At 41.1% G+C, this 26,814-nt stretch overlaps 1 protein-coding gene across 2 annotated transcripts in view; it reads right to left on the bottom strand.

The window, feature by feature from the left end:
• Nucleotides 1–26,814, bottom strand: part of EGFLAM (EGF like, fibronectin type III and laminin G domains) — a 79,040-nt gene that overhangs the window by 24,924 nt on the left and 27,302 nt on the right. For both annotated transcript variants that reach the window (XM_054054428.1, XM_054054427.1), the window contains exons 7-13: nucleotides 20,742–20,908; nucleotides 11,394–11,509; nucleotides 10,813–11,149; nucleotides 8,207–8,307; nucleotides 6,851–6,951; nucleotides 5,619–5,763; nucleotides 2,972–3,161 (exon numbers count right to left, since the gene is read on the bottom strand). In XM_054054428.1, the coding sequence (XP_053910403.1) occupies nucleotides 2,972–3,161; nucleotides 5,619–5,763; nucleotides 6,851–6,951; nucleotides 8,207–8,307; nucleotides 10,813–11,149; nucleotides 11,394–11,509; nucleotides 20,742–20,908 (1,157 nt within the window). The remainder of the gene's footprint in view (nucleotides 1–2,971; nucleotides 3,162–5,618; nucleotides 5,764–6,850; nucleotides 6,952–8,206; nucleotides 8,308–10,812; nucleotides 11,150–11,393; nucleotides 11,510–20,741; nucleotides 20,909–26,814) is intronic.

Here is a 26,814-nt window from a genome sequence, read left to right as displayed (position 1 = left end):
TGTGCCAACAGCAAACAAACAAAAGACTGGCTAGCAAAAAACATGTCTGAACCCTAGTAGAGTTCACCTGCAATTCATTTATTTTAAGCTTAACTTACATGGCATATTGTTTGCAAGTCTCTCCTGGTACAGTTTCATATAAGCAAGTACAGCCACCTAAGGACCGTAAGGTTCGATCAATTTCAAGTCACACATGGTAGAACCCACAATTTATTTCCACTGATGTTGATTGTTACCGCAGTAGTATGTGGAGCATTCATGGATGGGAATGAAACTACCTGCAGCCTCAAAAGCAATAGAGATTAGGACTCTGAGACTTTAGAAGGGCTTTCATCAGTCTACCTAAATTCCATAGATTCTCACTCTATCGTGAAATTGCTATCTGCTTCTAAAGTCTTACTCTTTTAACCATCTGTTTCTTGGGCCACTCTGTTGCCCTTCCTGTATTGCAAAGAAGTTTGGTCATGTTGTCTAGAGAATACAGAGTTATTGTTTGGAATTCTCTCATTAATCACTTCCTTCTTGGGATGTCAAATGCACAGCTATAGAGGAGAAGAAAGACGACTCTGTGGCTGAAGCATGACATGAAGAGTTCAGTGATACGGGATCTATTTCCTGCCTTTAACACTTCCTTTCTCCCTTAGGTTTACTCTTATTCTTAAACTGCTTAGACTGTGAGGTCATTTAAGCAAGGATTTTTGTTGCCCTGTGTTTTTTTTCAAATGCCCATTACATGGATGAAATAGAGACGAATGAATAAGACCAGAACAGTTAATTAACTTCCCTACTTCTCCATTTTTAATCTGTGAAGGGCAGATAATGTTATAATACCACTTCATAAAGCTGTTGAAAGAATTTATTCCATGGTATTTTTAAAACATACTGGAAATTAAAACAATGGATGGTCAACAGGAAAGCCTATTTGTCTCAGCAGTAATGGGATTTCTTGGGAAAAAGCTGGTTGTAACGGCCACAGCACTGCTGTGTCTGAAAGAACCCTAAGAACTCTACTTTGGACAAGTGCAATGATGCCTTTAGGCAAAATATATTTTGTTGCATCCATGGTGCTTTAAATACAAACACGGTGTGCATACTATTGATTTCTAATGATACGACTCTGTCAGTCAGGAACATAAAGAGGCATCCAGAGAGATGTTGGCAGAATTACTGGAGCAGATGTAATTACATTGGCAACACTGTGTTTCCCATTTGCTCATGAGAACTAGTTTTACTAATGTGCTGCACAACTGCATTTTGGTATACTTCAGTGATGTTTCATAGAATGGTTTGTTTTGGAAGGTATCTTTAAAGGTCATCTAGTCCCTGGAGTGATCTCCAACTAAATCAGGTGGCTCAGAGCCCCATCCAACCTGACCTTGATTGTTTCCAGAGATGGGACTTCTATTACTACTCTGGGCAACCTGCTCCAATGTTTCATGACCCTCACTGTAAAAACTGTCTTCTTTATATTGGGACTGAATCTACCCTCTTTTATTTCAAAACAATTACCCCTTGTCTTACTGCAACACTCTGTCCTCATATTTCTTATAGGGCCCCTGGAAGTACCGAAAGACTACAATAAGGTCTCCCTGGTGCCTGCTCTTCTCCAGACTGAACAACCCCAATTCTCTCAGACTGTCCTCAGACGAGAGCTATTCCACCCCTTATATCATTTTTGTGTCACTCCTCTAGATCCACTAAAACGGGTCTATGTCTTTCTTGTGCTGAGGACTAGAGAGCTCAATGTAGTACTCCAGGTGGTTTCTCATCAGAGCAGAACAGAGGGGCAGTATCATCCCCCTTGACGTGCTGGCCATCCTCTTCATGCAGCTCAGGATATCATTTGCCTTCTGGGCTGCAACTGTACATTGCTAGCTCATGTCCATCTACCCATTTACCAGTACCATCAAGCCCTTCTTGGCAGGACTGCTCTCAACCCCTTCATCCTCCAGCCAATATCTGATTTGGGGGTTGCTAGTTTACCTCAGCCCTCTGGCATCTTGTCAAGCACTTACATACACTCGGGTTCCTCAGGAGGTCACGAAGCATAATTACTTGAGCAGCACCTTCCACTTGGCCTTGTGGAACCTCATGAGGTATACAGGAACCCAATTCTCAAGCTTGTCCAGGTCCCTCTTAACAGCATCCTATCCCTCAGGCATGTCAACTGCATGAGTCAGCTTGGTATCAACTGCAAACTTGCTGAGGGTGCAGTGCACTCCATCACACTATGTTTAAATAAAGATATAAACAGTCCTGGTCCCAATATGGATCTCTGAGGGACACCACTGGTCACTGATCTTCAGTCCACCCATAAAATCCATCTCACTCCAGTTTTGAGAGATGGATGTTGTGGGGGACTGTGTCACTGGCGTTACAGAAGTCCAGATAGATGACATCCATAGCTCTTCCCTCGTCCACTGATGCACTCAATTCCATCATGGAAGGCCACTAGATTGGTCAGACAGGATTTGTAAAGCCATGTTGTCTCAAATCACCTCCCTGTCCTCTATGTGCCTTAGCATAGCTTCTAGGAGAATCTTTTCCATGATCTTCCCAGGCACAGAGGGGAGGGTGACAGGCAAATAGTTTCCTGGGTCCTCCTTTCTACCTTTTGTAAAAATGGGTGCAATATTTCCCTTTTCCAGTCACCAGGGACTTCATGACTGTTCAAATATCATGGAGAGTGGCTTGGAAACTACATCAGCCAGTTCCCTCAGGACTCTGGGATGCATCTCATCAGGTTCCATAGACTTACATATACTCAGGTTCCTCAGGGGGTCGCGAGGCATTATTGCTTTATAAAACTTCCCTGCTACAGACCCAGCAAAAACAATGTGCAAAAGAACAGAGAAATAGAGACCACAATTTCCACATCTCAAGGCTGGACTCATTTTTTTTGTTGTTCAATAGGCAAAAAAAGTAACCCCTGGTTTATCACTTATTAAAGACTCCATACTATTACACTTACCGACATCAGCACCACTGAGAGCTTTCCCTAATGGCCAAGGTCTCATATCAATTATCCTTCCATTAATACTGAGGGATTGAACGCAGCCCTTAAACCCACGGTTGGTGCCTGTGGCTCTGACCAGCCAGTACACGCTGGGGGCACCGCCAACGTAGAAGGGAGTCCGGAATGTAATTTTACTATATTGGCCCTGAGGGGAAAACAGACGATGAGATGTTGTAGAACAGATATAACACAGGATAACAAATAAAGCCACACCATGTACAATCATTTTTCCCCTCCACCAAAATTGTCTCAGGGAATATGTAGTTTGCTGATTGATAATTCCTTTCTATTAGTCATTCCTCTACTCTACAAATGTTACTTTTGTGTACCTGCATCCATCATAACACGGACTACTCCATGCAAAATAAAAAGCTTTAAAATCACTGCATTCTGAGGAGGGATTGTGATCTGTTTCTGTTGCAATTTCTTCCTTTAATTTTTCCCAAATCCTGTCTTCTAAAATCTAAGCTCTTCAGGGCACAGACCAATGGGATACTGCCTTTTAGAAGGAACCCAGCAAGTGCTTAGTGTTGAATAATGATAAAATGACAAAAAAACAACAGTAAAAACCCAGACACAGCATAAACTGACATGACTATAACTTCAGTGGATTTCTGCTCACTTTGCCAGCACTAAATTTACTCCTCTTTTTTTTTTTTTAGCTTAACCTGTCTGTAGAAATGTACACATGCAAGTTTATTAACTCTGTTATAATGCATAGAAAGGAAGAAAAGAAAAAAACAAACCTAAACAGAACTTTTTGGACCACTGAATCAAATTCCGTGCTATTGTGGGCAATAGAGTCATAATTCCTTCCAAAACACATGGGTTTTGCCTGCTACTCGAAGGCTTTTTCAAAATCACACTGCTCTTTAGTAGAAAGCATTGAAAATTCCCACAATTATTCATGGGCAGTTTTTACCAATGTGTCTTTCTCTCAGCGATGACCTTTAGCCTGAAATCTTTCTGGATTTTTCACTCCTGCCCTACCTTCCTTCTAACAATAAATTATATCCCTATCGCCTGTATTTTGCCAGGCTAAATAAGCCAAGGTTATTGAGTGTATGGATGTTCACTCCACAAACCACTGCAGAAACACATAAAATGGATCTCAATTTCAGCAGCAAAAAATAATACAGGTGTAGCCTGTGGCTGAAGAAAGCTCAGATGTCCACATAGATTCATGGTGGGGATGTACCAGGGCTCTGAGCATACAGCACTCCAGCCTGTCTCCAATTGGTTCATGTCTTCCATTTCTTTTGATGCTTCTGTCCTTCCAGGTTTGTCAAGCTCCACTTCTGTTGTGGACATTGCCTAACTGTTTGAGTCAAAACGAACCAGTTCAGAAAAGACCACCACCCTCTAGAGACTAATCCAGATCATTGTAACCAGAAAGGGCCAAGGAGGAGTCCCTGGAGGAACAATACCACAGGGCAGCAAGCTCCAGTGGAGCACATTACCTGAAGCAACTAACCTTTTTTTTTCCGCTATATCTGCAGCTAGAATAATGTGTGTTGACTGTTAAACTCTTCTTGTAGTAGACTGCGTGGACAACAACCCTCCTGCAAGCCCTTTGTTGCACCTTTACTTCTATAATTTCATCTTTCTTGGCTATAGGTGCTCATAGTTACATGCTGTGAAATACAGTCTTACCACAGTGATGCACAATAGAATTAGTCTTTACTTGACAGATCCCTCCTCATTCACATTTGCCTCATAGCAACTGGTATCTGCATAGCCTCATAGCTGGTAACACATAGTGATACGTGACAGAAAATGAAATCCTTTCCTCTGTCATTTCCAGCTGATGAGAACTCAATTTATGGCATTTTTTTTTCCCTTCAGTGCCTGCACATGAAAGTGTAAAGTAATAGGATGTCTGAAGTCACCGGGCTAGGGATGGCGTGCTAATAGTGGCTATCAAAGGGAAGAGGAAAGACATCCAAAACAATCTGCACGTCTTTTTTTTTTTCAGTGCCTTAATTTCACTTCTGTTTTCTAGCCTGGCAACACACGAGCAAGTCAAGACGTCTACCTCTATTATATTTTATGCTGGCAGTCTCACATAAAATTGTCAGTGTTAACATAAGTCAGGCCAGAATGTTTACCTCCAATACTGTGCTTAAATCTATGTTCATGGTATATACATAGTTACACTACTGTACACAAACCTTGTGCAGCTATATGCATATTGTACGTATATATATACACATACGCACCTAATCTTTCAGGCTAAGGAAACAGAGCAGATCTCTGAGCCTTAAAAAAAAAGCAAGTAGGGATAGCAGCTGTAAAACCTGGCAAACTTTTAACAGCAGTCTGTATCTGAGACTAGCGAAGTGTAGCAGAAGGGCGGCAAAGCAAGCATGGAGGACAGCAGGGCAACTGTGATGGAATTGAGCACTAGGATATTTATCTATGTTATTTCTAAAACATGCACGTGGAAGGTTAATCTGTACACTGATCCTGGCTCACTAAATGTCCCAACACTGATAAATGAAAATGCACCTTTTAAATCTGACCAGATTTCTGCCAGCAAGAAAAAGTGCCATCATAATCTTGAGAAAGCCCAAGGTCAAACTGCAGGGGCAGGACTACATACCTGAGATTTTCCTGTCACTGGAGCATCACTGTCCATCCTGAGCCAGCCATTCATCCCATCTCTGAATAACGTGACACTGTGCCAGTTCCCCAGCTTGATTTTGTTTTCACTTGTTATGACTCCAACTCCCGTGCCACAGTTGAACCTGGGAAAGTGAAAAAGAGAAGGCAAGGCGACAATCTGAAATTAACCAAATAACTGAAAGCCGGTTTTAGCCTCCAAATATGCCTTTCACTCCCGGGAACCCCTCTGTTCTACACCACACATTAGCAGACCACAGCAAAATTAGACAGCAGGTTTACACGTGATTAGTTTTAAGTTTCAAACTTCACTATCTGTCTTTCTCCCATAGAGAAGATTTAGCACCCTCTGGCCATACCAAGTGCATTGCAAATCTTGCCAATCGCTGAAACTGTTTCAAGATGGAGGGTATTACTGTCTGAGTTCCAGCTATCAAAGTAATTTCTCTAGGGAATTTTTCTAGCTCCCTGTTGAAAGGCAGGGCTATATTAATAACGCTGTGATTCTATGTGAAACTCAACACAAGGAGACCTCCAGGAGAGTCTCCGTGGAGCTAAACGTGCACAAAACGTGCCGTTTTTAATGACTGCTGTTCAGTGCAGGTGAACAGAAACACAATTACAGCATGCAACCCACTTTGTTACTCCATACTTTCAAAGGACTCAGCCTTCCAAGTAAGGAGATCCTTGAGATACTCTCTCACAATCTTCCTATCTACGGGACTACAATTTCGTCACCTTCATTTATAGAACATGCAACTCTCATTTAAAAAAGGGATATAAGATGAAGTTCCAGACCCCTTGCCAGCATTAAATCATTGATTTTGCTACGTTATCTGCAGGTCCTTTTGCTGTGAACCAAAAACATTGACTATGCACAGCTCGATACAGCATAAGTTTAGGAAAAGCAGTGGATCATCAGCATTTCTGATAACATAGCAATGAGCCTCAGACCAATGCCTTGAAGAAAACTGATTAATTTGCCTTTATGCCAAGGTCTGAGTAAAAAGAGTTTAAGAGGGCCCATGTCCACCCGCTAAAGGATGAGAGAAAAAAAATGTTGAAGAACTGCTAAATGAAGTAATATTGTCCATTTTGTGCACCCCCTGGGGCAGAAGTCAAATACATGACAGATATTAATCACAAACAGTGAATCCCAGGAGGCATCAGTGCCCTCTCCTCTTTGCATGAGATTTACAGTGGAGGTTTTACCTGAACTGGATGCTACGTCGGATGATTGCTAGTGACATAAAATCACCACGACCATGTTCATTTTCTCCACAGTATAGCAGCAAACCATCTTCTGATTCAGCCTGTAATCACAACATTAACATGACAAATCAAAGTCTAAGGCTCACAGTGACAGATAAATTCAGCAGCACTGGGGGACTTTTCTCCAGAAGAGGGACCACGTTTTTAAAGGAAGTTTTTAACTTGCAGAATGAGAACCTTGTGTTCAGTTTTGAACCCTGCATTTGAATAACCTAGAAAAACATTGCCTTAATGCTTAAATGGTTTAAGAACATCTCTTCTACTTACAGTATGATACTATCAGACCCAAAAGCAAGCCTGAAAGCATTGTGGACTGTCAGACATGTCCCATATGACTCCTCTGTTCACAAAGTCTAGCAAAGATGTCCTAGAAAGCTTGTTAATGTAGACATATCAGACTTACTGCACATGCATACGCACACCCTGCTTCAGTGTTCAGTGAGCCTGACGCCTTTTAAGCCAACCAACCTGTGCAGGCACAATTTCTCCATATGCGCATCGCAGCTGACACAGTGGCTTTTCACAGCCATCCTGCATTTTAAGCTGACAGATTGCCAGAGGAGTGTCAAATCACCAGATGAGGCAACAGACTGATGCTGCTCTAGTCACAGTCTTGTACATAGGCTGTGAGGCTGGCAAGTTTGCTTTACATCAAAGCAGATGTGCCCCTGAGAGCTCAGTAACTCTCCCTACAGACAGCCCTACCAGCACTGTCTGTAACACACAGACAGCTTTAACACAAGTCGCTCTGGGATGTACACCTCAGAACTGTAGTTGAAGTAGTCCTGTATCTTTCACGCATTAGTAGCTGGCATCCTAAACTTCAGAGGTGGAAAATCATGCCTACTTAAATCCTGCAAGATAGAAAGGAACTCTGGCTATAGGGCAGTATTTTACTCAGTACAAGATCACAGGTTCTTATATGCAAAGATATGCCACTTCCAATCGCTAATTCACTAAAATTTGAGATGTACTTCAGCCTGTAGCTCATTCACACGGCCAAATCCCTTTCAGTGCACATTGCTGCTAGTTTGCAAGGCCAGTATTACTGCCCCAGGGATTCTCTTGTGCACTGTCTCCCACTAATAGATGCAAATATTTTAGCTCAGTTTACCAACTTCACTTGCATTCACTGAAGGGGAAGCCACGTATTTAGGGATGAAGATTATGTATAGATTTACCACAATCACATTATAAGCTATACTGATGTTATGTTATTGTTCCATTGTGGACACCATCAGAATAAGCAAATAAAACTTAAAGCTCCTATATGATCTTGTAATTGCTTAAACTTACCCTGAATTCAAGGGTGATTTGAAATGTCTGATAGGAATTTTTCAGTGGTTCAAAGGTAATGTATGAGTAGCCAGAGAACTGAGGATACTGGATAATAATATCTGGAAGGTAAAGACAGAAGCATGTTATTTAGCAGTTTTCTGCCATATAAAAATCAATATACACATTTATCACTAGATCACATCAGGCAAAAATGCAAGGCAGAGTCCCTCCAAAGACAATCATTAGTCAGCAGCAGTCAACAATCACTTAACCTATTGCCTTGTCCTCCCACAACTTTTCAGAACTGGTTCTTTATTCCCAAGGAACTGGTGAAGAAATAGGATACTGGGGGCCAAATATTGCTCTACCATTTAATTGCTGGTTTCCGTGGAACTTTCTCCAGATTTTCATTGTTATTACAGAAGACAAAGCCCATCTGCTTTATATGTACCTACTTTTAAGAATTCACTTAACACAGAGACAACAAAGTCATTTGCTGTTTTTCAGGATTACAAAAACATATATGGGAAATATGGCCAGACTCTACGCAACATTAGTTACTTCTGCACCATAGTTTCTGTGTCCAGCATCCACAGAATCCTTGGATGGCTCATAAGAGCCCAGCAGCTTCCAGCACTTTCCTCAAGTCAGCTCAGGGCAGAAGGTAAAGGGAGTGATGGGAAGAAGAGAGTCCCTGAAGACATCCCTCCATTCCTGGCTGCAACATTTGCCCTACATATTGGTTTTGTCAGTTGGAGTTATCAATCCTCACCTTTTGTTGTCTTACATTAGAGGAACACCCTGGTATCAGCACAGAAAAATAAAATCAGAGATGTCATAGTGCTACCTTTGCTGCTCATTTTCCTCAGAAGCACTGAGGACAGACACAGTTTCAAGCTTGAAAGGATGAGGAGTTCTATTTCTCTTTGCTGCTTGAATACTGAGTGGGTTTTTCTTTGGTTTTATATTTGGATCTGAATAATGTGCTCTCTCTTTTTTTGTTTGTAAAGCATACATTTTAGGTTGAGGTCAAGAGGACCGGTGCTATAAACCTAAATAGAGTCACAGCAGAAAGCAATTAATTAATGTCCTGATCACAAGCAGAACTGACTGGACCAGAGTGCCATGCAGCTGCTGATTGTAAAAAAAAGTCTGTTTTCACTCAGATTAACATACTACTTAACAATATCGGCTGCTGTGGAGGAATTCAGTACAAGGGAATATTGGTATACAATGCTACTACTTACCAAGGAACAACACACCCCTTGTGAAAAATGGTGGGTTTGGACTGATGTCAACAAACCCGCTCTAGAAGTTGTATACAGCTATGTCAGTTCAAATAAATCCTTGACCCTTCATACTTGAACAAGGCCAAAAATCACATCTGCAGCTGCTCCATGTGGCTGAGTCACAGCAGATTGTTTGCAGAATGAGGTCTCTCTCCTCCAGCACCGGGAGGAGGAGATCAAACACTCTCAGTGTCTGCATCCCCAATCCGTGACACTGTGCATCACTAAAGTCTAACACAAGCCTGCAGAAGAAAACTGTGTCCCTGATGCTCAGCTGTGTTGCAGGACTTGGGTAGATCAGCTCAGCGTGCAGAGGGACAGTTCAGCTCTTCCTTCGCTGATGGGACAGTACGACTACAAGCAATGAAACACTCGCTTTGCATGAGCTCTGGCATTCATCTGACCCCTTGGTGACCAAGCCAGGAGCAAAATAACTCCATGGGAAAAAAATAGGTGAGCTGCTTATGGCCTGGTAAATGATCTGAACTGTCTTACCAGGTGATTAGTTCAACATCAGACCCAGCAAAAGGGCTAAGTTAGGGAAAGGGGAGGACGGGAGAGGGAGAGGACAGGAAGGTGGCAAGGGAAGGAGAAGCAGGACAGCCTCCTTCAGCTCAGCAAGCTCTTGCTGTGGCTTAGCCACTCTGCAGAGAGGTGGGAGAATGCATAACAAATCCTGGCTGGGATGATCATGCCTCCTCACGTTGATGCAGGCTTCAGGTCATGCTTTCTGAACTGGGGAGAGGGTTTTGTGTCTCCCTTGCCTGAGGCTGCCTGACCCAAATGCTGGTACTACCACTCCAAAATCTCTGCCCTGCAGACCATGCATAAAGCCTCCTCAGGAGATGACTTTACAATGGGGACTCTGTCTCACATCCCTACTGCAAGACCAGCATCATTCGATGGAACACAGTGAAAAAGCAAGTGGTTCAAGGCCTAGCTGCAGGCAAAAGGCAAGGGTCAAAACAAGGTTGAATGTTGCTGCTGGAAGCTATGCTATGGCTGGAGCCTGCCAAGTCTGGTTGCCTACCAACATACCTGGCTCTATCACCCTCCTACTCCTAGGAGGAGAAAGGAGGATTAACCTACCCTGTGCGTCTTCACACAGTATCTGCCTTCAGCTTTATTAAGGAATAACTTTTTCACACCTAGCTGAGGAAAGAGAACCAAAGGGACTGATGAATTAACAGAAAGATGGAAGCTGCTACTGCCCTTAAGGATACAATAAGCCCAGCTGGCTATTCCCGAAGTCCACCTTGGTTGTTTCATCACAAAACCGCTCTTTGCCCCAGACAAATAGAAGCCAGCAGCAGTAGCAGGCATGCAGAAATCTACCTTCCGCACACGTCTCTCCTCCTTTTCCCAAGTTGCAGTGGCAGCGCGAGCCTCCTCGGTCATAGTCATTGACACAAAAGCTGTCTGCAGAACAGATGGCCTCATCACAGGAGAGATCAAAGAGGCGTGTTGTAGAAGACATGCCACCCCTCCTCGCTGCCTGAGCTATAGTCATCCTGGCTGTGGTTGAAGGCAGTGTGGTGGCGGGAGTCGAAATAGTAGGTTCAGAAGTGGTTGTAAGGACCCGTGACAGGAGCCTGGAACTAGAACCTGGTGTGATCTTAGTTTCAACCAGAAATTTTCTGTTGCCTCCTTTGATAGCAGGAAGTGGTCTAAGCTGGAAGGAAATAAAGAAACACAAATTCATTAAAACCTAAAATGCTACATGGACATGAAATAAATACCTTCCAAGATACAAATTTGACGTAACAAATTCATCCCCACAGAAGAAAAAGAAACAACCACATTATTGTATCTGAGCAGATAACATCAGATATTAAAATTCCTGACAAGATCAGGCACTTTAAAGTATACAGACTGTAAAGAAAACAGCAATGCCAAAGTGGAATCTTGAAATTTACCTCTTCTATGTAAATGTCGTAGTCTGAGTCATCAATATCAAATCCATCATCATCACCAGTCACTGTGTCTGTGATATAACGATGCCCATAGCTTCCACTTCCTAACTCCTCAGGCCCTAAAAAGTCACAATTGGCATATTCAGTTCACACACTTTTTTCTTTCTATGCACAGCAACTCTGATCTTACAACCCCCCGATTCTCCACTCTGAAATAGGATGTGGAGTTAATGCTCATTCTGTACAGACAACACAAGTGTCAGCCTAAAGATGGAAGACGCTGTCCAAGTGAAGCACATGTAATTTAAAACGAAGTAAAGATCTTCAGTCACTTACTGCAATTCCCAAACAAAGCAGGCAAAGGTCAATTCTCCCACTACAAACTGACTTTTACCCATCATTCATCCAGGAGAATGTCTCTGAACTTTTTTGGCATGGACAATATTTTAATAACTGTATTGGGTTTTAGATCAAGCTTTTCACTTTTATAAATACACAGTCCTGTATCTGTTCTACTGGCAATCAAATAACTGGAATAGCAAAAGAGATGCACTTACGTAGGGCTTTCCTGGCACACTTTGCTTAGGACTTTATCTGCCTCCATTAGCTCTGATGGTTCTGAAATTAGCATCCTAAATGTGTTTTTAGGCTAGTCCTTAAAACACAATTAAGCACCTCAAAAAAAGAAATGTGTACAAACATCATGTATTTTTCCATGTGTATAATCTGTTTCTGCCTCTCCCTGGAGCACTGAACTGCACTGCAAAGGATTCCATGCTGGGAACAGACAGTTGAAACAGTAACAGGGTCCTTGTAGTAAATATCTGTGCTTTTCTGCACTTTACATAGCAAATTCTTCTTAAACAATGGTTTATGATTTTTAGCTATTAAAATTTACCAGAAGAAAGATAATACAGGTAAATGCACCACTATCATTACCTGCCATTTCAGCAAGGTTATGAATAGACAAACATTTGATATACATTAAAACAACAGACTTCATACCTTTGCCTTTTCCATAAAATACTCTGTGGTCACTTAAAAACAGCATGGGTAATCCTTGCTTTACAAAGCCTCTGTACAGGCTGACCATACGTGCTTGTTTATTTTAGCAGCCACAAACCGCCCTTACTTTCTTGTAAGTTAGCAGGTCCCTCATATTGCAACATGCAGAAACACAAAGTCTTGCTGAGCAGTGACTGCCAAAAGGAGACCTGACAAGGCAGAAAACATCACTAGATGGTAGTGAGAGCTTCATTGCCACAACCGAACATCCCAGTAGAGCCAGTAAAAGCTAACAAGGCTCAGCAGACTTTCAGAGGTAGCAGTGTGGGCACAGAGCTATGGGGTCATTTGAGCCAGTCTAACCAGGTTCAGCCTTCCGCTACCTCAATGGAGAGTAAAGAAAAAATATCTCAGTGACCTGACCGACAGGAGAGCACTCGTCTAAATCTTACAGTACTCTCTCTCCCTTTGCCATGACTGCAACACAGAAATCCTGGCAGATATTATGAAATCAAGTGTATGTACACCACATACAAATGCATGCCCTGACGGACCAATTGGCAGCCTACTATACACTTTGTGGGAGTTACTTATCTGCAGGTTTTATGTTACAACAGCATACAGAAAAATCTGACGCAAATGAGTAGAGGTAATGAGGCATACACATTTGCAACCAAAATAATATGCAGGGTGGGACAGAATGTGTATAAACCTTTCCACTCTTATATGTACACCTAATCACCTGTAAGTAATATAATTTAACTGTATATTAAACAGGACTATTCAGCACAGGGATCTACCACCTGAGCTAATCAGAGAACTCATGGATTTATGACTGGTAGTGAGATGAGGCCAACTGGACGAACTACATCCTGCTGGTCGATGAGAAGCTTGACATGAGCCGGCAATGTGCGTTCACAGCCCAGAAACCAACCGTATCCTGGACTGCATCAAAAGAAGCACAGCCAGCAGGTCGAGGAAGGTGATTCTGCCCCTCTATTCCTCTCTTGTGAGACCTCACCCGGAATACTGTGTCCAGTTCTGGAATCCTCAATGTGAGAAGGAGATGGAGCTGTTGGAACGGGTCCAGAGGAGGGCTACAAAGATGATCAGAGGACTGGAGCACCTCCCATACGAGGACAGGCTGAGAGAGTTGGGGTTGTTCAGCCTGGAGAAGGCTCAGAGGAGACCTTAGAGCGACCTTCCAGTACCTGAAGGCGCTACAGGAAAGCCAGAGAGGGGCTGTTTGTAAGGGCTTGTAGAGATAGAGCCAGGGGGAATCGGTATAAACTGGAGAGGGGCAGATTTAGACTGGACATTAGGAAGAATTTCTTCATCATGAGAGTGGTGAGACACTGGCACAGGTTGCCCAGAGAGGTTGTGGCTGCCCCATCCATGGAGGTATTCAAGGCCAGGTTGGATGGGCCTTGGGCAGCCTGATCCAGTGGGATGTCCCTGCCCATGGCAGGGGGGCTGGAACTCGATAATCTTTAAGGTCCCTTAAAACCCTAACTATTCTATGATTCTATTTCTAGAGATTATATCACAGTGACTATGAATGCACAGGCAAAGGACTACTAGCGGATAAACAGACTGCACGCTTATGAAGAGGTCCCAGTCCTGCATTAATTATGGAAAACAATAGGTATTACAAAAATTTGGGCAAAACCTTTTACTCCTAGTACTCACTTGTATAGTCACTCAGGTTAATCACAATCACAGGATAATTTTACTCCAAGTAAGAAGGATAGGATAGGATAGGATAGGATAGGATAGGATAGGATAGGATAGGATAGGATAGGACTGACCTGAACTTCAATAACAGTTTTTTTATAAGACACACATTTCTACAAAAGAATATCAGTTTGTAAAACCTCTAACATTATAAATATGACTTGCAGTTTAACAGGAATTATATGAATGAAGCAGAGTCTGCTATCAACTCAGCTTCCAACAGATGCAGCAGTTTTCAGCTCACTGGAATACTGTTGCCTTTATGTTAGGTCTGCCAGACTACTCATTGCCTTTACGCTGTGCATCTGAAAATATTTCAGAACTAATTTATTTTGTCTAAGTAACAAAACTGTAATTTAGATAAGAGTAACAGAGGCCATAAAGGTAAGCTAGGAAAAGGAAAGGAAAAATCACAACCATGTGTCAGGAAAAACAATCTAATCTGTATTCAAAGCAGCTGTGATACACAAACTCCAATTTCTAATTTAGAGGTCACAAGTTACAAAATAAACACCTGCTGTAGTCCAAATTCTGCCACATATTTTCTCTTCTCAAGCAAACTTTCTATTGACTTAATGAGATCAAGGTCCAATAAGGACGGTAGGAATTAAGCAGTATAGAGAATGAAGTATCTTCATATTCACATGTAAGAAAAAGTTAGGTCTCAAATTCACATTCATATGAATGCACATTTGCTTACATGTACAAACATGATTTTAATGCCATGCCAGTTTTACAGAAGTGTAACTCTCCTGATTTGAGTGGAGTTATCACTAAACAATATAAACAACCACCAACATGTAACGAGAACTGGTGACTTAGGAAAGACAGGCAGTTCTCCAACAATAAGGTGTGTGTCTTTCATCTGGTAGACCAAAACGTTCCATGCTTTTCTGACAGAAGACCTTGGGAGACAAAATGTACCCACTGTTTCAAACCAGACAATGATTCCTTTCACCTTATTGAACATGTACAACATTTAAAGCCTGGAGACAGCAAAGAAGGTATGGCTTATTGTTGTTGGTAGAAAAGACTCCTTTGAGGCCCTTCTTCAAAGACAGGACATAAATTTGACATCACCAGGAAAAGTATAACTTTGGGAAGGTATCTTAATGTTCATAGGTATATATCTCTAATGCAGCCCCAAATCTCTGATTTCACTCTCCTGTCTCTATCTGAGTTTCAGCCAGTGCCTGCGACATTACTCTACCTGCTGATCTGTGAGTTTTGCTACTGCATAATGCACCTGGGAGCAACAAAGACATGAAGACATACATTCTTTTTAATACACCGGAATTTATACAGATGAGTACACACGCAAACGATAAGACCATTTAACAGCCCACTGGCTTCTCAGTGGCCTTGCTCTGCCTTACATTAAGTATTTGCTTACAGGATCGTAGTATCATAGTATAGTTTGGGTTGGAAGGGACCTTAAAGATCACCCAGTTCCAATCCCTCTGCCATGGGCAGGGACACCTCCCACCGGCTCAGGCTGCCCAAGGCCCATCCAACCTGGCCTGGAACACCTCCAGGGATGGGGCAGCCACAGCTTCCCTGGGCAACCTGGGCCAGTGTCTCACCACCCTCATGATGGAGAAATTCTTCCTTATGCCTAGTCTAAATCTGCCCCTCTCCTCTCTGTTTGTACCCGTTGTGACATGATACCCACATGTAACGCAATGCAACAAAACTGCAAGACAACAGAAAGCAGAGAAGCTAGCATGACATTTTGTAGAGAAACTCCTGTACAACCCCATCTCTTAAGAGCACTTTGTAGCTTTGGTGGAAAGCTCATCTCATAATGCATGGCAAACCGGGGACAATTAAGTAAAGTGGTACTTTGCAAATGCCAAAACAATAACTACAGAGATAATAAGTATGCTATAATTCATTAAATCAGTGTTACAGGGTACAAGGACTTGATGCCTACTTAAGACCCTTTATCAGGTCCTATAATCTTGTTTTATAATTAATTGGGAAATCGGGGGAGGGGGAAGTCAAGAATTTTAGACAGCTTCTTTTCAAATAATCAGGGATTAAGTTATACCAAAGAAATCTTTCTCAAAACAAACAGAAAGCTAGACAAACTTTTGATTTGCCAGTTGGGTGGCCACCAGCATAGTGAGCGGGAGAAACAGGAGGGTGTAGCAGAGGCCACCGGGCACTGCAACGTGAGTACTGAACAGAAGTGTCAACAGACTGATTGCCTTCATGCAGAACCCCTCACAGGTCTAAATCAAAAACACATCAGGGAATTTTAATCCAAGTTTTACTCTTGTCAGCAATGTACAGTAAGACACTGCTCGTCACTTTGTCTCTTGCTTCTTGTTCCTGGCTATATAAATATGAATACTGCCTTTGTAAAGCCTTTGGAAATCTGTGGCAAACAGTTCTGTGGAAAACCTTCTCTGTTTGCTATCTCCAAGACACATCACCATGATTTACATCAAGGTCTGGGCCCAAGGGACGGCCCTTTTCCTGTGCCTGAGTCTCAGCAGACATATTCAAGCACTGTGCAGAATAATTAAGCACCTGTGCCAATGCCTCGCTCCGTATGAGGCTGGTGGTGACTGCCAGGACCAGAGGAAAGGATCTACCCAGATTAAGCAGCCACTTCTGTCACATTTGCTGTGAAGACAAGCAGGAGGGTATTTTTAACAGAAGATGCTTCCTCTGTCGGTCTGGCAAACCCCAAGGCTGGTGACCTTCCAGACACAGTGCAAATCCCATCTGTTTCCCCAGGAGATAAAGGGTATTTAAGTGATGCAGGTGACAACGCTTTGTTTTGTTTGATTCTTTGGGACAGTTTATTTTGTTGTTACTAAACTTAATAAGTGGAATCTTTTTTTCAAGTAAACTGTCCAAGACACACGAAAAGATTTGATGTAGCAAAATCCCCAAAACCGTATAAATTAAATACCTGCAACCTGCATCTGTAATTAAGAAAGGCAAAAAAAAAAAATTATTTATTACATCATTTTGTTCTAGGGAAAAAAAAAAAGAAACCAAACCATAAATAAATGAGAACCTTTAGGGAAATCTGCCCTCTTTCCTCAGTAAAATGGAGCAATATAACATAAGACAAGCACGCATTTTTTACTAGGTAATGAGGTAACTGATTATAATCAAGGCCACATGTTCTGCTTGCACAGACCTTTGGAGGTCTGTCACATTAGGTGGTTATCAGCAACCCTTCACAGGAACATTTTATCAAACAAAGACAACGGTTTCCTGTTGCTGACCTGAAACAATGCAGTGAAGAGTACTGCAAAGCCAGCCACCTTTTAAAACCAAAATGAGATTTGCATGTGACACTGACACAAACCCTAGCAGAAAACAGCCCCAGGCAGTATGGAGTCAGTGTCTGCAGGACTCACCTCTGCCTCAGACTATGTAGAATTGCTGCGAGAGACTCTGAAGGTCCACTGCATTTGAGGTAATACTGAGAACTTGTTCTTCGGTTAAAATAAGTATCAGAAAAGTAATAATTATTTCAAAACAAGCACAAAAATCCAAGCTATACAAGAATAAAGCTACAAATTTTTAAAGCTCAAACACACTAAGGCCAGCACTATGTGGACTAAGTGTAATGCAAAGGAGCCAGGCATTCTATGGACTTCTGCTAGCTTCCTAAGATATTTCAGGTATATCTGAGGAATACACGGGCACTCAGAAAGTAGCAAAAAAATATCTGTGGTGTGTTTCATTGTTTACATGAGAGGAGGTACCATTTTAATAATTAATGTAATAATTCTTATGATACCACCCCAAAGAACAAAGGTGCATCATTTTCAGACAAGTCAACTGTCTGACACCCTTCCAGCAACCATAGAGGACTAAGAGGCATCTGCTGGAACTTTGAGAGATTCAGGCATCTGGTGCCACCTGAGATGCACTATGGTACCTAAGACCTCTCAGAGCTTGTCTGGTGTCTGGGAGATGCACGGGAGGCACGTGTCCTCCTGCAGTGACAGCTGAAAACCACAGGACCTAAGGGAATATCTATACCTGAACATCTGAAGAAAATTCTTAACTGGGCCAAAGAAGGTAACCATTGGTTTCTGGATACTAGAAGGGGGAACGTACAGGCAGATACATAACATGAACTAGCAGTATATTTTACTTGGTTGCCCTTAAGCCTAGCATGCATTTTTATGTTATGTTAAACTTGTCGATGTTTTAAATAACTCCTCAGGGTGTTTTGAGGGAAAATAAAAGGTCAGGCTATGCATTGCTTTAATGAAGATTTTTTTTTTTCCACAACAGGATTTTAGCTATTCTACTAATGCACAATGTTCTTGTGTATCTGGTTAACATCAAACTAGTTTCTTACACAGACATCACCACAAAAGCCAGATGAGAGCTGCTAACTCAGTTACACTCCTGCTTCCAGAAAGCCACAGAACCTATTTCTAAAAGCACACATTCTTGCTGCCTTTGAATGCCACTCTTTGCTTGACTTGTTGTTATGAAGATAGGTATCCACAAAACAACACAGGCTTTCACAGATCCTGGCTGTATGTAGTTTTTAAGCCTACTCGCAAAATCTGCCTTTGAAACTAAGAGTAGACTAGCAAAGGAACCGCATTTGCATTTGCCATAGGACCCCGAGTTTGTCAAATTAGCCCTACGTACAAGCAACCTGGTATGCGGCTGGAGCACATCATGGACAGGAGGTGGCCCCAAGCTCTGAGAACTCTTCCTGCTCATGGAGATGTCCCCCAAGCACTCTCAGCCCCTCAGGCAAAATAACCTCTCAGTCCCAGTGGCACAGACGTTTTTTTGCCTACTCAGAGAGCAGAGCAGTATGCGTAATACATTCACTTTTCACACCTGATTCAGGCACATAGAGTCAAGCTCAGGTACCCCAGGAACCACTCCAGAAATCAGTGTTTATATACACTGGGTGTGAATTTGATTCCAAGCTCTACCGACAAAAACTCATGTTTTAGAGACATCTTGACAGTTGTCTGCAGAATAGGCAGTTTTTAAAGGCAAAGTGCCTTTCCTAGAGTACTGCAGAAATGAGTACACAGCATGAAGACTACTCCACCCTTATCAACAGAGCAAAGAATGGAGTCACTCACATCCAAAGACAAACAGGATAAGGAAGAGCACACAAGCATGCCTGAGGCAGCAGGAGATGACCCCTGGGGACCAAGAAACCCCAGAGCATGGCAGCACCTTGGTGGTTTTTACTAACATTTGCTTCAGAAGTCAAACTTACAAGTTCAACAGCAATAACAAACTTTATGCAAAGTGCGCAAGGGATTGAATTTATGGCAGAGGGGAAAAAAGAATGGAAACTTCCATATAAGAGTCAAAAAAAATAAAGGATTTCAAGGTAGGGAGACAATTTAGAAATAAAGCCTTAATGGGCTTAATGGGTTACATTAGTGGATCAATAAGGATGCATCCACATTTCTGCAGCATGCAAGTTCTCCTTGCAGAGCTCACAATCCTAGCTGAATATCAGCTGCTCATTTTCTACCAGTTAATTAAAGATGATTTGCAATTGAGTATGCAGGTAAGAAAAGAAAAAATAGTGACTATGTTGCTCTTTTTTATGGTTCATTAATCTGCTAAAATTAACACCCAGAGATTTTGTTGTGTGGCATTCTGTCTCCTTTAAATGACTTCAAAACTGGAATTCAGAAGTCCTGAAAGCTCTGAAACAGAATAAAAAGTTTAGCTCATTAAGGATACAGCTTAGTTAGTCCTTATGCTCTGACAGCCTTTGCTCTGCTTCCTGCATCAGCTATCTTTGTGACATTGGGCTTTCTGCTACGTGAGAGATGTATTTGTATGACTCCCAACGTGCTCTCTGTCAGCTTGATTTGGATTCTTATATATAGCTGTGGCTTTCGTAGTGATGAAGAGCAACAGCAGCTCAAAGTCAGCCCACAGAGACGCTGGCACTGATGGAGGTTTGTAATCCAAGGAAGGCCATCAGCAGATGTGTGCCAGACCTACCCCTTATTGCAACATGCACGGCCTATATTGCTGCACAAAAGTGAATATAATTGTTCACAAGTTATGGTTAATAAAATTTGTTTGAATGCATTTTCACCTAATATTTTCTACTATAGAACTAATGATGAAAAAGGGATGCTTACTTGTTTATATCATTATTTCCATGATTGTGCTTAAGAGCTTTACTCCACAGAAAACAGTACGCATTTGCTTTGATCTTTCCAAGCTGTTTAAACTATAGATGTACTATTACACAGTTAAGTTTCAAAGAACAGAAAAAAAACATGAAATAGACTTGTCTTTCTCATTTCTCCCCATGATATTCACTTATCAGTTCAAGCCAGCACAAAAGTCAGCAATTAGTGGTACAGAAATATCTATCAATGATCTCCAGAGTGGAGAAATGCCATGAGAGCACTTCTGCAAGGAACTTTTCAAACCTATGCTTTTGTTTTGATTTTCACAAAATGCTGCAAGCTCCACAAACAGAATCTAGAGGTATCAGACGGGGGTGCCTATGCTTGGAGAGCAACACTTTCCACCAAAGGCCCTCCACAGGCTAACCCAGATACACTTTATTTACAGAGATACTTTATTTTTATATAGCTTTAATTACAAAAAGGTGGTTCAACTCACTGAATGTTCGGATGATGTCACTTGGTGCACTGGCAGGGCTGGATCCATAGGAGTTTGCTGCTCTGACGGCAAACTGATACTTGGTATTTGGGAGAAGTCCCTTGAGAACCATGGATTCCATTTGGATCTTCTCTCTTATGACTGTCCAATTGCTGTCAAGGTCTGGCCTTCAGGATTAAAAAAACCAAGATCATAAATAATTAAAGCTGGCTGTATAAATTAATTGCCTTTAAACTTTCCTGGGACATAGACACACACACACACAAAAATGAGATATAAGCCTGCTAAATCATCACTGAAATCCCTCACTCTTAAGGGACCAGACTGTGAAGTCATTACTAGGCTGTGAATCCTGAGACATCAAAACTATACAGTGACACAAAGCCATTATTCAGATTTTCCTTAACAAGTCAAGGAGGCTGTTTAGAGAACAGTTTGATCAATTAAGTCCTCTTTTTCCATCGTCATGGATTTGGGGTTCACTGTTTTCAACTGGAGGTACATTACTAGCCATTCCCAATCTTCTTTTTGGCTGTATGAAGCATTACTTCACAAGAGAGGGTAAGATCCTCATTTGTTTCTAAGAGTTTGTGCTCTAATATCACTAAGTCCCTTCAAACATATATAAGCATTAGCAGGATCAGAATCTAACATCTGATCTCCCAGACAATCAGGTTAATTCACCCACATTACAAAATTTGAATCCAAAATCTCATCCTCAGGAAAATAAAACAACAAAACAGAACCTGGCTTATGTGTATGGATTTTGCAACAAAATTTGCACACCTGCTTTTGAAAAATGCCTGGTTAACTCCTGATTCATAATGAAAGTCAAGCACCAATACATACTTTCTCTCCTTGCCACTATAATCCATCCAAAATCAGTACAACCATTCACTTGGCATTTTGGTGTCAAACATTTCAAGTTCATACGGAGAGGAACATCGGAAAGAGGAGGGCTGCTTCAAATACTTAAGAGAGTATTCTGATGTTTTCATACAACTTTTTCGCTACCTCAAAGTGGTCTCTTCTTATCAAAGAGAGAAGAGAATGAGAAGATAAACAAATAGAAACAAAATAAAAATGTAAACTTTAAGTCTAGGCCACCCAAAATATTTGAATTGAAGCCTATGAATGTAAAACAGAAGGAGAAATGACTTTCAGAGAAAATTATTCCAGTGTCCTTTTTTAACATGTCCTTGTGATATTTATTACAGGAAATAACCTCCAAGTGCTCCCTGAATCCACTAATGTTTATACAGGACTAGCTGCAAATGTCTTCAACAGTCTCCCAATGAAAATTGTAGCACAAGGCAGTCATTTTATATTTGTTTATTTGCAGCTGGAAGGAAATGCCAAAGTTAATGTATGTTTTCTTTTACCAGTCAATACAAGATTTATTCATCACTGAGGTTTCGTTGCTTTGTGCCAGCAGGGCCAATGCAGTGACAAAGCAGCAGCTCCCAGCTGCCTGGGTCCTGTGCACTACGGCACACAGCGTGCGAACATTTCATTGTCTTGCAAGAAATTAAAATAAAATCAGACAAGCGCACAAGAGGCAGTGACAACTAAGGAGACTATCTTAAGTCACCCGCCACCAGCATTTCCTGGTAGACAGAGGACATTTATTTTGGCTACTCTTTCATTGTTTCCCTTCTCTGAGGGTGGGCCAAAAAGAAAATGCATAGCGTTTTCCAAACAAAAGCTGTTAGCATCACTTCCTTCCACATGCTTGCTTAGTAGTATTTTCTGTTTTCCTGTACACCTCTTTTTTTGATTCCTTTAATTCCAGTTGAAAGAATTATTGCTAGCTCAAGGGCTACCTCACAGTATCTTTGCAACAGACCCTACCGATGTCTGTGCCTGAATGGAAACATAAGCCTCTGAGGACGGCACCCGAAGGAAGTATTGCACCCTAAGAAGATTTAGGAGGTAAGACAAACTATAGGCTAGCCTTCGAGTTCACTGACTGTCTAACGCAAAACTTCCTTCCGCTGAAGTGAATTGTAAAGAAAATGCCCTCAGACGTGTAAGCATCCATAGCTGAAAGAGAGGGAAAGAGGGAGTTCTATCATTCAGCCTTTGCTATTTCTCCAGAACATCCACTGTGTTAACAAATCAGTACAAGATGAAAACATGGCAGACAGATGGGAAGAGTAACACAATAAACTCAGCTGGTGACAGCATCCACGGCCAGCCAGCTCCTGTGTTTTCTAAGCTGGGAACATTTTGTCGAAAACTGTCTCCATAGTCCTTTTTGCATCAAAACTCAGTTTGTGTCAACTTTTACACCAGAAGGGCTCATTTTGATGCCATTTTTCCTGTGTTTCTGCAGACCTGCTTTCCCTGGACAAGCACAGATCTCTCTGTCTTGAGCCAGGACCTCAAAGGGCTACTCCAGATGATCTACATGTGCATGGAGAAATCGGACCACTTAGATAGGCATTTTCTGCTCTTCAAGTTACATCTGTGCACCTCCACCGCAGAAAGGGCATGCAGTAAGAATCTGGCCAGTGACTTAGTGCATTTTGAAGACAATAAATACATGGGTATAGACAAAAAGACTAGACAGATATAAACTGGGGGCTGAATTCTGCCCTAAATGTACCCAATACATTTGCATCATTTCTTTATGCTGTGATCTGTGAACTGACTCAATTAAAGAAAGCAAATCTTTCTGATGCAGAGAACTGCACTTTTATACTCACTTGAACTTCCTCTTAAAATCACCTGGAAATGATTTATCAAGAGTGAAGCACAACAAGAATGCTAGCAATCCAATTTTTACATAGTTTTTAATTGTCCTTTCATGCCCTGTTTGTACTCATCTCAAGCAGCAAATTCAGCTCTACCAATTTTTTTTTTTTCAAATATTCCTACAAATAAAAAATATGGTGACAAATACAAAACATTCTTATTCTCTACGGAAAATACTCAATGCAGAAAATAACACACTCAAGGATATTGACTTTAGTAATTACTATTATTTAGCTTTACTGGGATACTTTCAACAAAATGTATCAATGAAAATGCCAGTTCAGCTCTGAGGAAAGGAAAAGTAGACAATTTTCCAAACTTATTCTTTTTTTAAACATTACTGTGATGCTCTCTATCACTGTAAAGAATTTTCTCCCTGATTTCTGCATCTTCCACATCCTTTTCTTCATTAATTACCTTTCCAAGGATTTAACCCTTACAAATAGTGAATTAAATGTTGAGGTAGAAGTATCAGTTTCATGCATTAATGTTAAAAGTATTTTTGCTGGGTGTTATGAGACATCCTCCATGTCAGATCTGTTGTTTCAGGTTCTTTTCAAACAAAAGCAAATATGACTGCCCAGTCAGTGCAGCACCAGGTACAGCTACTTCTATGTGGAATGGATTCAGGGATACATCTTTTTTTAGGGGAAGGCTTCCAAGTAATCAAGGAAACTGCCCACAACTTTATACAGAACCTACGGCGTATCTACATCTGTAAACTGATAAATCTCCTCATTTTTGTTGGCAGAACCCAAATAGTTCATTGCAGCAGAAGTTTCATGCCGCTACTGAGATATTAAAAAATCTCCCCTGTATGCCAATTTTAATACTGAAAGCTGTTGAGTCCATCAACGTACCAAAGAGATGAAAATAAAATTACTTACTCCCTTTAAGGGATAAGCTGCTGTAACACAGTTGTTCTGTAGAAGCTAGCTGACTAAAAAAAATTGGCTAAGTTAGTGTCCAAGCCTAGAATATTGGGTAGACAGCCAACAGATTAAATGAGTGTTTGGAGTATTCTCGTGAAAATATCCAAGACATTTCGAGAATTTTTTTTTTCTGTTATCTTTAGGAAAAACACCCAAACTAGTATGTTGAAGTCCAAGGTCTCACTTTAGGGGCTTTCACAAGAATGCTGTTTTTCATAAAATATTTCTCACTATAAAGCAATAGACTACTGACACTGAGCCTGCAGTCTTGCATGGCTTCCATTAGCTATTTTGGGATTTACACATTCTTTTACACATATCCTGTGAACTGCTCAGTGAGAAGTGAGATATACATCCATCCTCCTGATTTTCAGCATTTAGCCAAATTGGAATTACGGTCTCCTTAGCATTCTCTTATAGTCAACAGCAGAGCAAAGCCTGAGTTAGCCCCACCCATTCTACATCTGATACTGCCTGCAGCCCTCCACTGCCTACAGTAAACCGAAAGATCCCAAGGGAAACTCATGTAAATGCCCAAATTCAGACTGCAAGCAGAAATAGACTGCAAGTTACCTCTGTTTCTGATTAGATTCTGGTACATGTGAACAATCAATTTATTGAATTTTCATGAGGTTTTAATCCCCAGTATCACAGTTGAGCAAGTTTTTAGAGGTTTGCCCTGCACCCAAAAGAAATTACAGATTTGCATAAGAAAGTAATTAATTTTGCAAAAGCTCAGGAAAATGTATTTCTTTGACACAAGAGGACTTAATTCCAAATTTACTTGCCCTGTTTTGTTTTTCAGTTTACATTGGTTTTATTTAATAGCTTCAACCCATATTAATAAATTTTACAGTAATTAAAACTATATGCAGAAAAGGCAATGAAATTTAAATCTTTACCTCTAACTTCCATTAGGGCTTATGGATCATTGAACTTTCTCTATATACATAATCAAGCTTCCCAGTCTAAAAGAGCACAATCCCAAAATTCACAAAAACAGTAAAACAGTTCTAGCTTAGCTTTAAACCTCAAACTAAACAGTGTAATCAAAACATTCTGCTGTTAGCAAATTCTTTCCTAAAGTCTAAAAACAACGAAACAGTGAAATTTAAACTACTCGTATCTTTTGATTGAAACTCCGAAGGCAGCTTTCCACTCTCACTGAACAAGAACATTCAAAGGTGCACTTTCAATGTGTCAGATTGGGAAGACAGTGCACACTTTATGCATTATCAGGCCCTTGGTTGTGTGAAGAGGTGTACATAAACCAGCAGGCTCCATTTTCCATCCAAAGCACAGAGGCAACAGAAGTGCAGTCAATCAGAACCTAGGAAAATCCCTTTCCCATTCACCAAACAAATGAGAGAGAGGAGATGAGGAGTTAAGATAACGATTGTGTTTGAAAAATAGGCATTGGAGAAATTTCATGGTAATGCCACAGCGGAGTTTACATGACAGCCATAATGCATCTTCAGCCCTCATGTCCTGCCTCCCAGTACCATCAGGACTGGATATCTTCCCATTAAATAAGCGGCATTCTAATTCAAACACAAAGTGCAACATAAGTTCACAAGCAGACTTTCAGCCTGGGAACTCTTTTCATTATACCAATATCTTTTGTATAGTAACCATACTTAGAGCACTGAAAAGCAATAGTTCTTTCTGTCTGTTTTAACAACCGTTCTTTTTTTAAAAAATGAATGTTTTTCTAAAGAACAATGTTTTGACCTTTACAGCTCAGAGCAGTTAAAGAAGAAATTCTCTCTTCTTATCCAAGAACCTCAACTAAAACCTGTCATCAAGTGTTCACCCAAACGATTTAACTTCCAAAGGTTGAATTTTGCATTCACTGTAAATGTAAACATAGGGGCAAGCACATGAAAATAAACAGCTTTATATGCAGACATTAGCTTATAGAAGCATATGAGCAGTCAGGTATGGATACTTGTTTGTGCATGCAGACACAACCACCTCCTCCTGGACCTTTCATGAGCATCTCATAAAAGCAACGTGATTGACAACTTTTCACAGTTCAGCTCTACTACTGCAAATTATAGAGAATTCAACATAAAAGAAGAAAAATAAAATCACCAACATCGCACTTTCCCCAAAATAAATAGAAAGGCCAGATTTTCACATAAGCTTGATTAGCATTAGGACAACAAAACTAGTCTGAATCTTGCAAGCTCAAGACTCAAAATACTTTTGTCAGGTCAAACCACCCAGCATAGTGAGTTTACAATCTCCAATTATTTTGTATAGCAGCCCAGGGTATTTCTGCTCAGGTGAACTGCTCTGCCACGGACTCTTTTCTCAGCATGGCATGACAGTGTTTGATGACAGGAAAAACTTAAAACTTCATTCACCCAAAGCCTTATTAT

This window comes from Cuculus canorus, chromosome Z (assembly GCF_017976375.1).
Source record: "Cuculus canorus isolate bCucCan1 chromosome Z, bCucCan1.pri, whole genome shotgun sequence".
Taxonomy (NCBI): domain Eukaryota; kingdom Metazoa; phylum Chordata; class Aves; order Cuculiformes; family Cuculidae; genus Cuculus; species Cuculus canorus.
This window is presented reverse-complemented; position numbering and strand designations above follow the sequence as displayed.